The following is an 18,327-nucleotide window of genomic DNA, read 5'->3' on the forward strand; positions in this document are numbered from 1 at the left end:
TTATATACAAAAGTTCATAAAACTTGAGTTTAAAAAAATATAAGTTAAACCAGACCATCAACCCACCCACTCTTGCAGCCCACTCTTGCCACTTATGGAAGCTACTGACCTTTCTATGTCCCTGCCCACACTCTCAGAAGTCAATATGGACAAAACCAGAACTGAGGCAGAGGTAAAAATACTCATTTTAATTCAGAGCATTTAGTGTATTTACAATAGAAAGTTTCTCTCCGGTCAAGGGATGAGGGACTAAAAAAGTATCCACATTACAAATGTGTGGACAACCTGCAAATGATGCAGGCTAATTGATTTTCCCTACTTCTTCACCCAGGGTAATACCTGTGGTAAAGTGATGGTGAGAGCCTGAAGATGGTACTCTACAACCAAGTAGCAATCACAGAATGCAGTCCATGAAGTAGTGTGCAGTTATTCAACAGCTGCTAAAAATATAATGTACACATACATACACAGTCCCATTTGCAGCTAGATCAGATTCAGCTAATCATTGAGAGATAGGTAAGTAGGCAGACACAAGCCTACCAACCTGTGTGCAAGCAAAGATTTGTGGAGATGTTCATGCTACCAGGTACATAAGTATCTTCTCACCCAGACAGACACCTATTTTCCTTTCCCCTCTGCACCTGAACAAAGACACAGGCAGGTGTTTTGTTAATGCTATCTCACATTGTTTCTAGGTACAGAAAAAATCTTGAGAAAAAAAGCACCAACCCCCTAATTTGCCTCCCTGGCTCAGAATCCTTATTCCTCTTGGGCCTGAGGGAAGTTGGGGTGTAGAAAGGATGACATCCTCCTGTTTCTGGCACAGCCACCGCTTCTGAGTCTCCTTGACTGCTTCATCACAGCAATAACTCGCTGATACCGCAAGAGGGCAACCCTGTCCTTCTCTCAGAAATAGGCACGTCCTCCCACCACTTCCCTCGAGTCAGATGGAGCAATCAAATGGCTGCAATGTGAGCCAGTTCAACTGTCTGATCTTGCAGAAAAATAATCTGCAAAAAGTGAGCGAGTACTTCGCCACCTGAACAATCAGATCAACCAAATCACCCTACAATTTCACCCACCACATGGTGAGTGCAGCACCTGTTTCAGCAACAACTTGCCTGTTGAGTAACTGATCCATCAAGTCCCTATGAGCTCCTGTTTTCATCTTGATCAGAGCCCACACACCACCTCGTTTATAAGGTGCTTTTCCTCCTTGGGAAATTAAGAGTTGCAGAGGCCTGTCTTGGTTTCAAAAATGCTGAACTACATGATGGTTGAGAAGCAAACCTCAGCCTTCCTCCAAGATCATCTGCTGCTGTCTCCAACAAACCCAGTTGAGTGTTAGAAAGATAGGAAAGCATGGGAAAAGGAAGACAGGAAAGGGAGTTATGATCCTCTCTTAACAGTCAGTGTGAAGGCAACAAAAGCAGAAACAGATCAAAGGTGGCTGTGGACGCTGCAAGGTTGTGGAGAGTTCTGGTTTAGCAAAGCCTCCTGAACAGCTTCACTGCAGCCACTCAGCTCCATCTGGTTGAGAACACAGCTGATGTGCTCCACAGTTGCAGCATGGCCCTTCTGCAGTTTCCACAGTCTAAGCATTTCATACTGGGCATCTCGCAAACGCCGATGCTCCATCTCAATTCGCTCCAGATCACAGTCACTCAGACCCAGACGCCTCACAAACTCTTTCCACCGAGATGGCAGTACATGATCCACTACAGTATAGAGAATAGCAGGGTCTGTGAAAAGAGATGAAATAAAGTGTGAGAACCAGGATCCCGGAGCCCCAAGCATAGTATGAGTCACCCAGTGGGATCATGCATTGCCCCATCCTGTTCACATCTTCTACAGAGTAGTCACACAGACTGGTGTGATGTCAAGACTTGCTCTTATTTGTCAAAAAGTAATGGGAATGCTTCCATATACTCTTCTGTAAGGTTATGAGCAGAGCTAAGTACACACACCTAGGCTCTTGCTGCCTGCCAAAAGAATGCTCTAGGTCACCATCCCAGAGGCATTAAGACTGACAGCATGTCACCACATAGGACAATCCATTTTGCTGGAAAAGGCTTTAACATATACAAGCTCACAGGCTCCAGAGGCTTCTGCCTTTATACTGTGTCATACATGAAGTATACACACAGGCCATGTACACCAGGTAAGGTCTGTTTAATATCCTCCTAGCTGCATCTGCTTTATCCAATTTTTATTTGCCAGGGGAAGGAGGAAAGATGGGGGAGCTTCACTTACTGTCTGGAAGCTGTGTCTTCCTGGCAGGTCTGACACAGTCTGGTAATTCATGTGAACTTTGCAGCAGAGGTGCAGGTGGTGGTGTTGCATTCAGTAGCAATTCTGTTTCCTTCTGGGACTCAGGAAGAAGGGTGGAAATTTCGTTTCTTTTTACCTCAACCTGAAAGACATTTTCTTAGTACAGAATCACCCTCCGTAGCACAATACACCTGTCTCCTCCAACAAACTAGTGGCTTTATTCTACTAAAATTTATCCAGGATAGATGGGGATTATGTTTTAATTATTCCTATCTGACTTGGCTGAGCAGAAGGCAAAAAACATTTCTTTCCAGCAGAAAAGTAGTTTAACTCTCTTCTGGTACCAAAAAAATAGTAGTCTGGAATAAAAAAATTCCTTACAGAATCAAGTAAGGCTGTGACCAGAAATTACAATCATTTTAGAAGCTTCACATGCTGTGTTTCTGTAAAGGCTTTGGAAACCCCACCTCAGCTGCTGCTTGGGCCCTCTTAGCTGCAGAGCAATACCAGACCTGAAAGAACACTGAAGCAGTGCTGAGAGGCTTGTGGGGTCAAATCTGAACCGATATTAGTTACATCCTCCAATTATATAGGGAGAGCAAGGGATTAAGGACCAGCTATCTGAAAGCAATACATCCAGGAAGAAAAAAACAAAAAGCCAGGAGTTTGAAAAGTACCCTCTAAAAGAATGGAATTTAAAATTTAATGGTTCCACACTCTACAGTAAGAGACCTCTGAGTTAAAATGCCCTATTATTCGGTTCATTTGAAACCCTGAAAACAGCCCATGGGATAAATCTTACTCTGGATCCCAGAATAACATAGTTGGAAGTGGAAGGAAAGCTCTTATAACATCATCTTGCTCACCTCAGGCAGTGGCTCCTTGGTTGTCTGCGGCAAAGAAGCTTTAAAGAAAAAAAAGAAAACAAATTATTTTCACTTCCTCTCATCCCAGAGAAAACAGGAAAACAGCTATTCACAGCCAGGCCCTCAAAGAGTTTTTATAGCAAAATGCACATGTCCTAGTAATGAACTCACACACACTTTGAGTCACAGCTATAGGCATGGATGCAGAGTTTTAAGAAATGCACCAATAAGCTTAGCTATTGAATTCTTGTGTTCCTCTGGCCTTGCAACAAAGCAGAGTAAGGGGAGATCCCACTTTATCCCTCACATGTGTGCACATACAAAGACACAGCAAATGCAGTGTGTATTAATTGGTTAATATCACTGCATATGCTGCCGTACTTACCACAGGAGTAAAAAGGTGATGCTATCCCATTTTTCTGAACCAACTTCACTACTTTATATACAATGTAGAGGACAAAGATAACTACAAATATTGCAACGATGATGCCAAGGACAAGGCTTCCATCTGGACAAAAGGAAAGCGGGCAAATGAGTGAGTGACTGAAAAAGTCATGGTAAGTGCTAGAGGAAGAACATCAAGTGAAGACCTGCAGATGGTAGGGAGGAAAAGAATAATGGTTTGAGAGTGGAGAAAATAACACCTTAGAAAAAATATTAACAGAACAAAAGCCCACACTGAAAAGATTCTACTGTCCCTCAGTTTCCCCAGTACTCACTAAACCCAGATGAAGTCTGTGAGGTAGTCACTGGGCTATGACACTGCAAGCATTCTTCTCCAACACAGCTGAAAGAGCAAATCAGAGAGGTGAGTTTGCATGAAGTGAAATGCCAGCCATTTGAAACAATCCTAAGTAACAGACAAGTAAAGATGAACCTGCAAAGCAGAGCAATGCAGTGTGTCTCGTGACATTAGAGGGCTGACACCTACATGGAGAAGACTAGGGGTGGCAGAGGGGAAGACCCAATTGCCCCAGAAAAGCAGAATGTTGTAAAGTTATATCAAGACAGACAGAGCTTTGAGAAAAATTTCCACCCCCTATGGGGCTTGTGTCTGCTGTATCTCCTACTCAGTGGAGTAGCACAGGGAGAAAAAAGCTCACCTGTTGCAAGGCTTGCAAACATTACTAAGTGTCCGGAAGAACTGAGGCTTACACTTGCAAACTGTGTTCCTGTACTTTGAACCTGCAGAGAAAAGAAGAAACCATTGCCATAATCTGAACAGAAGAAAAAACAAAAGAAGAAAAATCCACTCCAAGATGGTGGATGATTATCCCTCTTGAGCCTGGAGAACAGCTACTGTAAAAGAGAAAGGGGATTCTGTCTATGTCGGAGGATGGGGCTGAGGGAGGACACAAATAATAAAAAGTAAGGGTACCACTGTACTAGTAGGTCAGGAACATCTTGAAAAGGGACTAAAATTACAGTGCATCTGACACTCGTCTGATGTATAATGACAGTTCCAGTGCAAAAGTGTGGAAAGTCACTCAAGTTCAAGCTTGACAGCAAGAGGAAATCACATTAGTCAAGCAAAGATAAGGAAGAAGTGGACCCTGAGCAGCTGAGACTGGTGAGGAAGTCAGATGAACAGAATTAAGACTACAGCACAAAGTGGAATACAGCAAGCAGTGTTTTGGTAAGATCTCCAGTTCCTGACTGGAGATGTGAGGCAGCCTGGGACAGCTAACATGGGTACTTCTCCCAGGCACCTGCACCAACCCCAGGTTATGCTAAATGCCATTGGGTACAGTTCAGCATTACCTGAGCCACTCTTTAAAAACACTGCACAGTACACTGATAGTTCAGCAACCAACAGACAAGCAGTTCATCTGGGCACTGGGACCAGCAGTATTTTCAGCCATTGTACTCAAAGTGCTTCCAGCAGCTGATGAGGAAAATGCAATGAGCATCAGGAGAAAGACAAAAAAGGAAGGCAAGGGGGAAATCTGCAAGTTTGCTGATGACACTAAGCTGGGAGGAGTGGCTGACACACCAGAAGGCTGTGCTGCCATTCAGAGAGACTTAGACAGGCTGGAGAGTTGGGCAGGGAGGAACAAGATGAAATTCAACAAGGGGAAGTGTAGAGTTTTGCATTTGGGGAAGAACAACACGATGTCCCAGTATAGGCTGGGGGCTGACCTGCTGGAGAGCAGTGTAGGTGAAAGAGACCTGGGGGTCCTGGTAGACAAGAAGATGACCATGAGCCAGCAATGTGCCCTTGTGGCCAAGAAGGCCAATGGCATCCTGGGGTGCATTAGAAAGGGTGTGGTTAGTAGGTCAAGAGAGGTTCTCCTCCCCCTCTATTCTGCATTGGTGAGGCCGCACCTGGAGTATTGTGTCCAGTTCTGGGCCCCTCAGTTCAAGAAGGACAGGGAAGTGCTTGAAAGAGTCCAGCGCAGAGCTACTAAGATGATTAAGGGAGTGGAACATCTCCCTTATGAGGAAAGGCTGAGGGAGCTGGGTCTCTTTAGTTTGGAGAAAAGGAGACTGAGGGGTGACCTCATCAATGTTTTCAAATATGTAAGGGGTGAGTGTCAGGGAGATGGAGTTAGGCTTTTCTCAGTGGTGACCAGTGATAGGACAAGGGGTAATGGGTGTAAATTGGAGCATAGGAGGTTCAAGTTGAGTATCAGAAAAAATTTTTTTACTGTAAGGGTGACGGAGCCCTGGAACAGGCTGCCCAGGGGGGTTGTGGAGTCTCCTTCATTGGAGACATTCAAAACCCGCCTGGACACGTTCCTAGGCAATGTACTCTAGGGGGCCCTGCTCTGGCAGGGGGGGTTGGACTAGATGAGCTTTCGAGGTCCCTTCCAACCCCTAGGATTCTATGATTCTATGATTCTATGAAATCTGCTCCAGATCACAAAGACCTGGCTTCAGTACATGCAAGGCAGAAGTAGAAAATATCTCACAACAGCCAAAACTGAGAAACCATTCAAGGATAAATGAAAGATAGAAACTGCAATAAAAAACAGGGACTGATGCCAAGGTAGGCAGTCTTTCTGAGGAAAGGGGGCAGGCAAAACCAAGAGTTGTTCCAAAAATACAATCACTACAAGGCACTGCAGCATGAAAATGAACAGAGAGCTGCTAATCCCTATCCTAGTACAGTACATCTGTACAGTACAGCCATATCCATGCCATACTCACAATTGGCAATAACCCCATTGACACATGAGCTGCAGTTCCTACACTGGAAGAGATCGGACTGACCAAACTGATACTGATTCTTCCGGCAGCCGCATACTGTATCTTGCTTTGGGGTGCAAGGAGTCACTACAATCTGCCGAAACTCTGAAAAAAAAAGCAGAAGTAATTACTCCATCCTCTATCTTCACCTTCAGCTGAGAGCACTGTCACAATGACAGGTATTGTTATCCCCTCATCTTCCCATAGAAAGGCCATAAAGGCCTGCAAACTGTCTCAGACTGTAGTGATTCGGTAACCCTTATTTCTGCTTTCTCCAATCCCTTCCCAAACAGTGTCCTTCTGCCTGTTCAGCTGCTGACTTTGACAAGCTTCCATGCCCACCTTATCATCACCACCATCCCCCCCACCTGCCACTACCACCCATTTGCCACTACCACCCATTTTCCTCAGGTCCTGTAGATCACATCACTCACCTGTACGGCAATGTGTACATGGGAAGCATTTAGACATGGTGTTATCAACAGCTGTGAATGTGCCATTAGGACACTGAGGGCAGACAGGTGCCTGGTCAGGCCGATCACAGTCTTTTTCCTTGTAGGTACCTACAAGAAAATCACTTAACAGAGCTCTGACAGGAAGGCAAATGCATTGTTGTAGAGAGGATGGGAGTCACTGATTCCCCAGAAATTCTGGAGCTGTCAGTGTACGGACCAAAAATGCTTCCTCATACCAATGTGAAGAACATCCCAAAAGAGTCATAATACAAGAAGATAGAAGAATTCTTCTGTTTAGCAATAGCTACCAAAGAAATGGAGCACTGATCTAGCCTGAGAGTGCAGGACAGGGAAATGCCTCAGCAGTGAAGGTCACTACTGCTGCACTTATTTTACCTACCTGCATGGCACCTCATACAGCAGTGGGTCTCTCTGGGATGCAGGTATTGACCCAGTGGACACTGCACTTGCCTCTTCTCTCTCCTCAAGAGGTTAGAGGGGTCTCTTCCATCCAAAGCTTCCTGATGGACATGCAATGTATATGACACTGAAGCAATTTCTATAGATTCCTTCATCAACACACAGACAAATGTAAGGATAACCTGTAAATACAGAGGGGAAGGGAGGGAAAGAAGGAGTGAGAAAAATAATGTGAGAAAATACCATATGCCCCTACAGACTGCACAGCTGACTTCAGCACTTACAATTAACTGTTATAATAAAAGTGAGTTCGATTGACCTTACCAATTCTGATATGATGACCCTGGACTGACAAAAGTGTAGGGGGAGATTATTTACAAAAAAAATCATGCAAAACATTCCATGCCTGCCGTCTGTGTTATTAAACTGCCATACAATGGTCTCTATGACAAACTGGTTGCATAAAAAGCAAATTATTTTCATGATGTGCAATTTAAAGATGGAATGCCTTGAAAATGCTGCAGCCTGCAATAAAGTTATTCAACATCAAAAGAATGTTGTTATTAAGGAAGGCAGTAAGACTGCCCATCTAGAAACAGATGTCCCAGAGAGAAGAAAGCATCCCATACTTGCAGTTCTACTGAAAAATAAAGCAGATCAGAAATTTGGAGTAAGAAAGCAGGGTAGGATCTTACTGCAAGCAAAGTACAGAAAAGCTTCCAAAACTCCTCAGCAAGTCAGCCCGAGAAACATGGGAATGCTGGGTTTTCAAGTTCTCCCCCTGTGAAACGTAACACTCTGAAGATGCAGCTGTTAACATTCAGTCTGAGCAGTCTGCCAGAAAAATGTGCACTTTTAAAAAACTCCTTTAAGATTTACTTGTTGTTTATCATTTTGAAGATAGCTGTTGTCAAGAATTTTAATAGAAATACCGATATTGGCATGACTCCAGTATGTGTGTAAGAGTGTGAGCATGCACACACAAGGAAAGAAACAGCAGAACGAAACGTTAAAAGAACAGCAAGGACACCATCCCCTGGACACTGTTTTCAGGACAGTATTCCCAGCAGCAAAATTGAGAAATATTCTGTTTATGTCATGGCCAAAAGGTCTATGCTCTGGTAAAACCACAGCATAGATGACTCATCAGCAAAAGACACTGCACCAGGACAGTAATGAGATTGCAGCATATCACAAACATGACCCCTTTGCCTGCTGGTGCAGCAGAAAAACACCCTGGTATTTCAAACATGCATTCAGACAAGGGAAAAATATACATTAATGAAAAGGTTTAAAAAAAATTTTAAAACAGAGCTGGGAAACAACTCGGTGCAAGACAGGATTCGGTGCTCTCACTGCTGTGGCCCAAATAAGTTGAACATAGCTGTCAGTGTACACTTGCAGCCCAGAAAGGATCCTTGGCTCCATCAGGAGAAACATGACAAGCAGGTTGAAAAACCTGATTCTCCTCTTCTGCTCTCACGAGACTCCACCTGGAGTACTGTATCCAGTTCTGGAGCCCCTATTACCAGAATGACATGGATGTGCTGGAGTGTGTCCAGAGAAGGGCCATGAGGTTGATCAGAGGGCTGGAACAGCTCTCCTGTGAAGACAGACTGAGAGAGATGGGGTGATTCAGCCTGGAGAGGAGAAGGCTCCAAGGAGACCTTATTGTAGCCCTCCAGTATCTGAAGGGGGGCTACAAGATACCTGGTGAGGGAGTTTTTAGGGTGTCAGGTAGTGATAGGACTGGGGGAATGGATTCAAACTAGAGGAGGGTAGATTTAGATTAGATGTGAGGAAGAACTTCTTCACCATGAGGGTAGTGAGACACTGGAACAGGTTGCCCAGAGAGGTGGCAGAAGCCCTATCCCTGGAAGTTTTTAAGGCCAGGCTGGACAGGGCTCTGAGCAACCTGATCTAGTGAGAGGTGTCCTTGGCCATTGGAGAGGGGTCGTCCCTTCCAACCCTGAAAATTCTATGAAGATTTATGGAGCCTGAAGCCAGCAAGCTCCTGTGGCTAAGTGCTATCCCATACCAGCTGATGACTCCCAAAGAGTATGACAGATTTGTCCAAAAACTAGTTGGTAGTGCCATGAAGAACCCCAGTGACATGATGTGATGAAGACTTGACAGCTAGCATCCCTTGTCATCTGCACTGCACACCAGTAATCCCAGTTACACCATCTGGACATACACATGCTGGTGTTTCTGAGTGTGCTACAGAGAGGGGTGGGTGTGTGCCAATGTAGTCTATACATCAGATCATGTGAATGCATGAAAATCAACTCTCTTTTATCACAATACCACCCCACCCCATCTATACAATCTCACACTGAGTTTTACAACACCAGCTTCCCTGCATTGCAATGTTTCCCCAGCTTGCTTTTTTGAAAGTGGTAAGATGACCAGCTGTACATGCACAGCCTCTGCAGAGTTCTGCTGTTTCTTTTTGCTTTTTCAGCTAGGAGAGTTAGAGTAAAAAGCTGTAGCAAAAGTAAACTAATAAAGGTAAACCACAAATTTGTGTTTGCAAGCTTAAGAAAGGATACACAAAATTAGATTGCTACAACAGCCCTGTGCTGTCTCCCTCAAAATTAAAGCCTTGGGGGAGAAAAGGATATCCATTAAAGCCACTTAAAACCTCAATAAGGATAGGACTGTGCACCTCTGATAAAGTAAAACCTCCATTTTTTAGAGAGCTCTGTCATACAAAGACATATTCAACAGACCAGATGCTAAAATGGTGAACAGGAAAAAGAGAACCACATTTAAATAGCTATCATTTCCGACTTAATTAGCTGACCACAGGATAAATGTGTGCACTCCAACAATCTGGTAAGAAATAAAACTTGTTTCAGCAGCTGACAGCCTTACAAGATTAATTGCAGGAAAATGGGTAAAAGATGATTCACACACATGGCCTGACAGTACCAATAAAAAATCCTGATTATACAGCCAATGACTAATCCCCTAACATAGGAATATATACAGCCAACCCCTAAATCAGACAAATCAGCAATAGAAACAACTAAGGAAAACACCAAAGATCAAGTCAAAAAGCCAAAGAAAATTGGTCAGATACACCTCCAAAAAATCAAAAGAAAACAGTACAGGCATTTTCATTTTCTCAGATTGAGTGAGTGTCTATAAGTGTAATCAAACCAGAGTTAACACATTAGTGCTTCTCAAAATCTAAGGAACTGAGTCACAGACCAATCAGCAAATTTGCTAATGGTGCATTCAACTCTTAATTCAACTGTAGTTGAATTGGCATGCAGAATTGAAATTGGCATCCAGAATAGTGATTCATATATTGAACAGAACTGACCCTAGAGTAAAACTCTGAGGAACACTGCTGATGACTGGTCACCAGACTGATGTGGCCCCAAATACCAAGCACTGAAGCCTCGAGTCATTGGTAACAGCTCACCAAGGCAGTTTACATGTCCTCTACAACTGAAATAGGGTGATTTTATATTGGCAGATTTTCAGTATGCTCCAGTTCCACTCACTGGGAGAATGAATAATGAACATACTAACCAATGCTGCACAGAGATGTGGATAGAGTGTATTACCTAAGCCGAATGATACTTAAACCACCCAACCACATCATGCACACCAGTGATTCACATTCTTAGCGAGCAGGGACTGCCCAGGAAAAAAAGAGTCAGCAGAAACTCTAGGTTTCACTTCTGAAACTGATGCAGAAGTAAACAAATCATGGTAGATCACAGAATGGTTTGGATTGAAAGTGACTTTAAAGATCATCTAGTTCCAACCCCCCTGTTTTGGGCAGGGACACCTCCCACTAGACTAGGTTGCTCAACCTACCCTTGAGCAATTCTAGGCACGGGACATCCACAAATTCACTGGGCAACCTCTGCCAGTTTCTCACCACCCTCATAGTAAAGCATTTATTTGTAATGCCTAACATAATCTACCCTCTTCGAGTTTAAAGCCCCCTTATCCTCCTGCTACATGCTCTTGTAAAAAGTCTCTCCCCAGCTTTCTTATAGGCCTCCTTCAGGTACTGGAAGGCTGCTGCCAGGTCTCAACAGAGCCTTCTCCAGGCTGAACAACCCCAACTCTCTCACCCTGTCTTCTTAACAGGAGAGGTGCCTCAGCCTTCTGATCATCTTTGTGACCCTCTTCTGGACAAATATGGCAGATTAAAACCAGAATGCTGTTTCCTTCTATCTCCCTGTGGATGGCATCTGTGCCCTGCATATTCTCCTCACATGTGAGGCACTCCTAGTTCTTTCTCATGTCTCATGCCAGCACTTAGTGCCTGACAGAAAGTGGGGGAAAAAAACCAAAAAAAACAAAAAAAAAAAACCCCCCATGCTGCACAAGACGAAAAGCTCTTGTATGCAAAGTTTTGGCATTTGAGACAGAAATTAGGAGCCCTGCACCATCTTCAGCCCCAAATCTTGAATTACTGCCATCACTACAATTCACACCTTACTGCTCCCTCTGCCTCACCAGATCACAGGGAGAACTCTAAGTGAGGTAACACCTTTGCAAGAATTAGTCAAAGAAAGAAAGAAACAGCAGAGATAAAAGTGAAGAGTGCAGAGAGATGCAGGAAAGATGTGGGGGGCTGGAAATAAGAGGGGACATTGGGAGCACTGTTCTCAGCCCAAGCAGAAAAAAGGCACAAGTACCTGAAGGAGAAGGGCAGTGCAAAGTGCAGTGTATCAGGGCCGCAGTGTTATCACCTGCCAAGGTGGACACAGTGCTAGGAAGTACTGAATTACTCATCAGGAACACCACAGCTCTGTATCACACATCCCTGCTGCTACCTGCAAGGCTCCTTGCCCACGGGAGAAGGGTGCAGGCAGCAGGTACAGTGACACACACCTTGGAAGAAAGGATGGAGATGGTTCTGCTGAGAGCAAGATTCCCCTCTCCTCAAAAGCCAGTGGATGCCTACAGATGTCCCAAAGGCACCCAGCCTGGTCACAGGAATCACAAGGCATGGGAAGGGGGGAATTAGAGAGGCAGGAAGTGACCCCTGATATGACACGCAGAGTCTTGAAACCCCACGCCTGTTCATGTGGGCTAACAGGAATGCAACACTTGCTGGAGCAGATGCTCAGGTATTAGTGTACCAAACAATTCAAATAGAATAGCCCATCACTCTAGGATAGTGTTTAACATAGGTCCAAATTAATAATTCCCAGAGGTTAGATTTCCTAAATACCAAAGCATAAAGCTGAAAAATTTTAGAATACAACATTACAAATCCAGATGCACTGTTAAAAACCACAGATTATGATGCTTAATCCCCCCCCCTTTTTTTTTAACACCTATGTATTCCTCATGCAATTACAGCATTTCCCCACCAACTAATTCAACTGCTTTTCTCAAACAAGACTTCCATTTTGCAGATTCCATTTTTAAACAAAGAATTACCTGCAAAAAAAAAAATGCATTACACGTTATCAGAATTTCTCTATTATTTAATAGAAACTTCCCTTTGCTTAATAGTTCAACAATGACATACACCAATGCACAAGTAAGCTACACACCACTCATCTATAAGCAATAAGAAATTAGCCATCTTGGAAGTTCAGAAGAAAACAGAGATCCTGCTCAGAGTAATCAAAACAAAGAAATCAGGGTGCAAGACTACCCTTGTGGATTTTGACTGCTTTGCCATTCCCAAAAGCTCTTTACAGTTTGCAGTTTTTTAGTTTGCTATACAAAGATGCATGGGAAACCAGAACTTCTGCTTCAAACACTAAGAGATGTATATTAAAGCAACATTTACTCATTGCTCACTAAAATCTGGAAAGGTCAAAATATGGATGTAAGTGCTATTATTGTAAATAATCCTTCATTTTATGAAGATCAGATGGAAGAAATGCTGTGTTTTAAGCTAGTCTAACACCAGGAGACTGACAATATCTTTTATGCAAAGGTTTTAGGAATATTTATTTTAAAAAGCAAAACTGTGATTGATCACTAAAGATTATGAACATCACCTCATAAAATGCGTGTGTACAGATATAGTATATAAATTTGGAAGTTTTTATTTCATATGAGTGGAGATTTTTTTTTTAAAGTGTAATAAAGTAGAAGTTCACACTCTATGACCTTGCATCAGAGCTCTGTTGGAGAAAGAGCTGTGGGAGGGCTCAGCAGGAGCCTCCCCCTCCAATCTCTACCCAGTTTTCCACTGTGCACAAGCTCTTGGCTTCTGCTCGCCCTGTGCCGCAGCTGCCCTCACACCCCTGGTCAGTGATTCACAGGGTGAATTTTTTAAGTGTCAGGTGATCGTCATGTGCTGAGTCCTCTTCCCTGGAAGTGATACACTCTTGTTTGCTTTAGTAATGTTGCCTTGAGATGCACTTTTCTATTGTCAAGTTCAGAGACTGCAACCGACAGGCCTGTGTTACCAAGGGTTCAAAGGAAGCACTCAGCTGTCCAGGGATGAGGACAAGATTGTGGAAGAAAATACCAGACATCTGTCCCAAGTAAAAGCAAAGACCTCTTGTGATTAATTAAAAAAATGGGTAAGAAGAAACTAAATGACAAAAGTGGTCATTCCCGCTAATGCAAAAAATTGATTATTTGAAAAAAAGGGAAGGACATCCAAACTGACAAAACTGATTACTACTGAGAAGATAAATTACCATACATTTGAAATTGGCAGAGACTCAGATATCAACACGTTCCTCTTTGCTAAAAGTGGACAGACATCAAAACCATAAATCGGACTAATAAGTGGATAAAAAGTGGAATGAATGTGGTTGAACAGAGCAATCAGAAATGCAATCTAATGCTACGAAATATCAGGGAAAGATCTGAAGACAAAACAGAAAGTTTTGTTATACCAGTGTATAAATCCATACAGACTGAATACGGCTGTAGTTCTGATTCCCAATCCTGAGAATATAAATTAACATGGATACAATATAGAGAAAGGTAATGAGGATGATCAGTGGTACAGAATGGCTGCCATAAGGGGAATGATTAAAAATACTGGTCTGTAATAGAAACACCTGAGCATAGGATATTACAGCAGCTCTAAAGTCAGGAATGCCATGGGAAAGGTGAACTGGAATGACTGAAGGAAGTAAACTGGAAAGTGTGTATCTTTGGCTTCCAGTTTCAGAAATAAGAGACATCATATAAAACATCCAGGAGACAGGTTCAAAACAAATATAGGGAGGTATTTTTTTAGACCATTTTGTCTTTTTTTTCTTTATAAAAATGTTCAGAGTTTAATAAATTAAATTGTCATTTTAATTTTTTTTTAATGAGACAGAAAACACACTGGCGTCAGCAAAGGCAGATGCCATTTCTTCCACTGGGAAAGTTAGAACTAAACAGGGAAAACACAAGAGGACCTGGAAATTAGGTTAAGTACATGTAAAAAGAGAAAATGCATGAAAATAAACTGTAAGAAATTTTGAAGAATGAGAGGAATCATTAAAGAATCAGAAAACTAGAAGGGGAGCACTAAGGGAGTAAGAAAGACCATGAGGCCAAATATAGGATGATTTGGAAGATAATTTAAGGTGAAAGGGCATGCAACGGAGCAAGAATTGTAACAATGAAAAAAGTAGAATAATTTTTTTGAAAATATAATCTGTAATGAGTCAGTGTGGTGTAATTGAGAACTTGAAATTACCACATAAATAGGATTTTTAAAATGTCCTCAAAAAGAAAAAAGAATCCCACTGAAGGATACTCTTCCTCCTGAATATTATATAGCCGAAGAGCATATAATTAACTTGGAGAATCTAGTTATTTTTGTTTAATAATAGTTAATATTATTAACTATTATTGGTAATAGTTAATATTATGTTTTATTGTCAATAATATTCCTAACACGACATATAGCATGGGAATTACTATAAAATATGCAGTTCTGTGATTCTATTAAAACATGTCCACCACTGTACTGAAGTCAGAAATATGCTATTCCATATTTGCTAACTGCTCTGAAATCTGTAAGTCACCTCAACAGCTTATGTATCCTACCTATGTCCAGAGATGGAAGTGATCCACAGTTAGAAAATGTACAGAATACTCCAAGTCCACAGTTACAATTGTGTGGTCTTACAAGTGCTAGCTGTAACTCTATTATCTGGATTCCAAAAACTTCCAAGTACAAAAAAAATAAACTTATGGAAGAAGACAACTTTGAGTAGGGCAGTAACAACTTTCTGACAGCAAATTAACAACTAACGCATCATTACAAGTCTAATGTAGTCAAGTGCAAGTGCTTGTTACTAAGATGCTGGGGTGTTCAGGGATAAGCAGTTTGACCTTGTCACTTCTAGACCAGAATTTAATGCCATGTCATGACTCAGCTAAGTGACATCACCCCTACTGTCAAAGCTTTATCACACCTCTGCTGATACTGGATGGTCGTTCACCTCTAGCAGTCAGGTTATTCATAGAGCTCCCAAACTTTTCTCAAATATCAGCAGGTTGATTCGCCCCACCTACTCTGCTCTCAAGACCCCACCTGGAGTACTGTATCCAGTTCTGAAGCTCCCAACACAGGAAGAACATGGAGCTGCTGACTGGAGTTCAGAGGAGGGCTACAAAGATTTTCACAGAGCTGGAGCAGCTCTCCTATGAAGACAGGCTAAGAGAGTTGGGCTTGTTTAGCCTGGAGGAGACTTTGGAGAGACATTACAGTGTCCTTCCAGCACCTCAAGGAGCCTAAAGGAAAGCTAAGGAAGAACTTTTTACAAAAGGGCATGTAGTGACAGGATGAGGGGGTACAGTTTTAAGATGAAAGAGGGTAGGTTTAGATTAGGTATTAGGAATAAATTATTTTCTTCTTGAGTGGTAAGACACCATTACAGGCTACCCAGGGAAGCTGTGGATACCTCCTCCCTGGAAGTGTTCAAGGCCAGGTTGGATGGGGCTTTGAGCAACCTGGTCTAATGGGAGGTGTCCCTGCCCAGGCAGGGGAGCTGGAACTAGATGATCTTTAAGGTCCCTTCCAACCCAAACCGTTCTATGATTCTTTCACATGTAACTTTTTCATTTGCAAAATTTCAAGGAACAGCTTAAAAATCGTGACCCGAGGTACCCAAGAATGCTAAAGAAGGTTCACCAGCAAACGTAAACTTGCTTTCAAAAAAATCCCGTGATTTGGGGCGTAGGCACAGCCCACCGATTCTTGCTTAAATGGCCGCAGAGTAGCGCCGAGACTTCTCTCGAGTCCACCGAGGGACGCGGCCACCCATTCCACCGCAGGCACTTGCGGACGACCGCGCAGCAAAGCGGGACCGGCTGACTCAGGGCCGGCTCATCCTCCGTCGCCGGCAGCCCTCCCTCACCTCCGCATCCCGGCCCGGGCGGCTCCGTGCCCCTGGTTGGCCTCGTTGCCGGGACAGCCCCGCACCCCGCCAGTTAACAGCCGCACCGAGGGCTACACGCATCCCTCCGACATTCCTGTAACCCAGCTGCTTTTTTAGCTCTGACCCAGGGATAAATCTCGGAAACGGCGGCGGAGAATTTAGCGCGGAGCGGCGGGCGGGAAAAGGAGGAAAAAGCACGGCCGGGTTGGCTTCACCTTAGCTGGGGCCCCAGCGCCGCTGCTCGGTTACACCGCAGGCTGCCAGGTGAGGGCGGGCCAGGCGCGGTCAGGCTCCCCGACCGCCTCTCGCCACTCCTGTCGACCCGGCACCGGCCCCCCTCACCACCACGACCGCAACAACCTCGCCCTCCCACCCCGCTGGACAAAATGGCTCCTGTTCCCGACGCGAGGCTACCGTCAGGGAAGCCAAAACCCACGGAGAGCGGGAGCAGAAAGGGGCGACCGGGTGCCAGGGGGAGCCCTGCGGCGGTGCGAAAAGAGCCCGGGACTGAAAGTCCTGCGGCGGGCACTGTCCTGGAGCTGCAGCTCCGGGGGAAAGGCACGCAAAGCGGAGCCGCTGCCGCTTGCTGAGGCGGTGCTCCCAGCCGGGACAAGGTCCGGTCCAGTTCTGTGGGGACCGGCGAAGCCTCCACTGTGACTTACCGTCCCCAGAGAGCTGCAGGGCAGCGCTGGGCAGCGCATGGCTCCGCGCTATGCTACGTCCCCATGACAGGATCCCCGGCGACGAGAAGCCTCCCCAACCCTGCCCTACCCTACCCGGCCCTGCCCAGCCCCGGCAAGAGCGGAGGGGAGCGAAACTACCTCCTGTCTCTCCAACTTCCTGGCAGCGGCGGCAGGAAAGAGGGCGGCCCGGCTCCGAGCCGCGCCCTGCCCGCCCTCCTCCCCGAACCCACCGCCGGCGCCGGTTTTCCTTCAAAATTCGAGACAGAGAAGTTGAAGGTGTCTGTCGCCTGGCTACAACTACACGGGAGTCAAAGGAGGTTGCTGTAGTCTTGAAATTTCCTTATAGGCGCGTGTATCACCTGTCAGCCGTACTTTTCATGTTAAGTTCATGTGAATCTTAACCGCGTTGTTTTAAGAAAGTAACTCGTTTTATATTAAGTGCCTTGTCAGCATACAAATAATCTTAAACAAAGGTATTCATCAGCCAAAACTAGCATATTTAGGTTATATATACTCATTCCATACTTTTTGATTCAAAGTATACAATTTATTGTATGCTCCAATGAACCAGCATTGGCAGTGTGTGACATTCTACATGAGCTCTGCTTCATTTAATGTATGCTCTTAACGATAGTGTTTAAAAAAAAACCAAAACAAACACCATAGTAAGGAATAAGTGTCTGAAATATAAAAACTCCCCTTTATTTGTTGCCTGCTAAAACCTTGCCCTCGTGCTGTTTCAGAACTATTTCCACTCTTTAAATATTTGTGTGTGTGCCTTACCTGTTCCTAACTCCCTGCCAGCTAGGGATGACAGGAATTTGACATCTGGTAATGTAAAAGACTGGCACTGTGAACAGGAGGGACCATGAATAAATAGAGGCATCTTCCAGCTATCAGATTATGACAGGGGGAATGTCACCTCCTGCCCCTTTTTGCAATAATGTCTGCACAATGTATTTACTACTAAGCCTTGCTTTTTGGAAGAATTTGGAAGTATTTAACAGATACAAGCCCGTAACAATTCACTCTTTGCACTGCCTGAATTTCTGTGGACAAAGCCAAACACCTCAACAGACTGTTTACTCCAGAGTCGCTTATCTGCTGTACA

General features: G+C 44.1%; 1 protein-coding gene across 2 annotated transcripts; it reads right to left on the minus strand.

Annotated features, from left to right (window-relative positions):
- Nucleotides 1–173: 173 nt before the first annotated feature.
- Nucleotides 174–17,405, minus strand: LOC139804031 (tumor necrosis factor receptor superfamily member 1A-like). Of its 2 annotated transcripts, none has more exons than XM_071760780.1 (10): nt 17,196–17,405; nt 7,182–7,383; nt 6,761–6,889; nt 6,288–6,431; nt 4,241–4,322; nt 3,857–3,924; nt 3,523–3,645; nt 3,138–3,175; nt 2,254–2,413; nt 174–1,742 (listed from the first exon to the last, which is right to left on the minus strand). In XM_071760780.1, the coding sequence occupies exons 1-10, from the start codon at nt 17,232–17,234 to the stop codon at nt 1,441–1,443; spliced, it is 1,287 nt and encodes a 428-aa protein (XP_071616881.1). In that variant the 5' UTR covers nt 17,235–17,405; the 3' UTR covers nt 174–1,440. The 2 variants fall into 2 exon arrangements, with proteins under 2 accessions (XP_071616881.1, XP_071616873.1); XM_071760772.1 differs by lacking the exon at nt 17,196–17,405 and adding an exon at nt 16,513–17,183.
- Between the last annotated feature and the right edge of the window lie 922 nt (nt 17,406–18,327).

The sequence above is a fragment of the Heliangelus exortis genome, chromosome 1 (assembly GCF_036169615.1).
Source record: "Heliangelus exortis chromosome 1, bHelExo1.hap1, whole genome shotgun sequence".
Lineage (NCBI taxonomy): Eukaryota > Metazoa > Chordata > Aves > Apodiformes > Trochilidae > Heliangelus > Heliangelus exortis.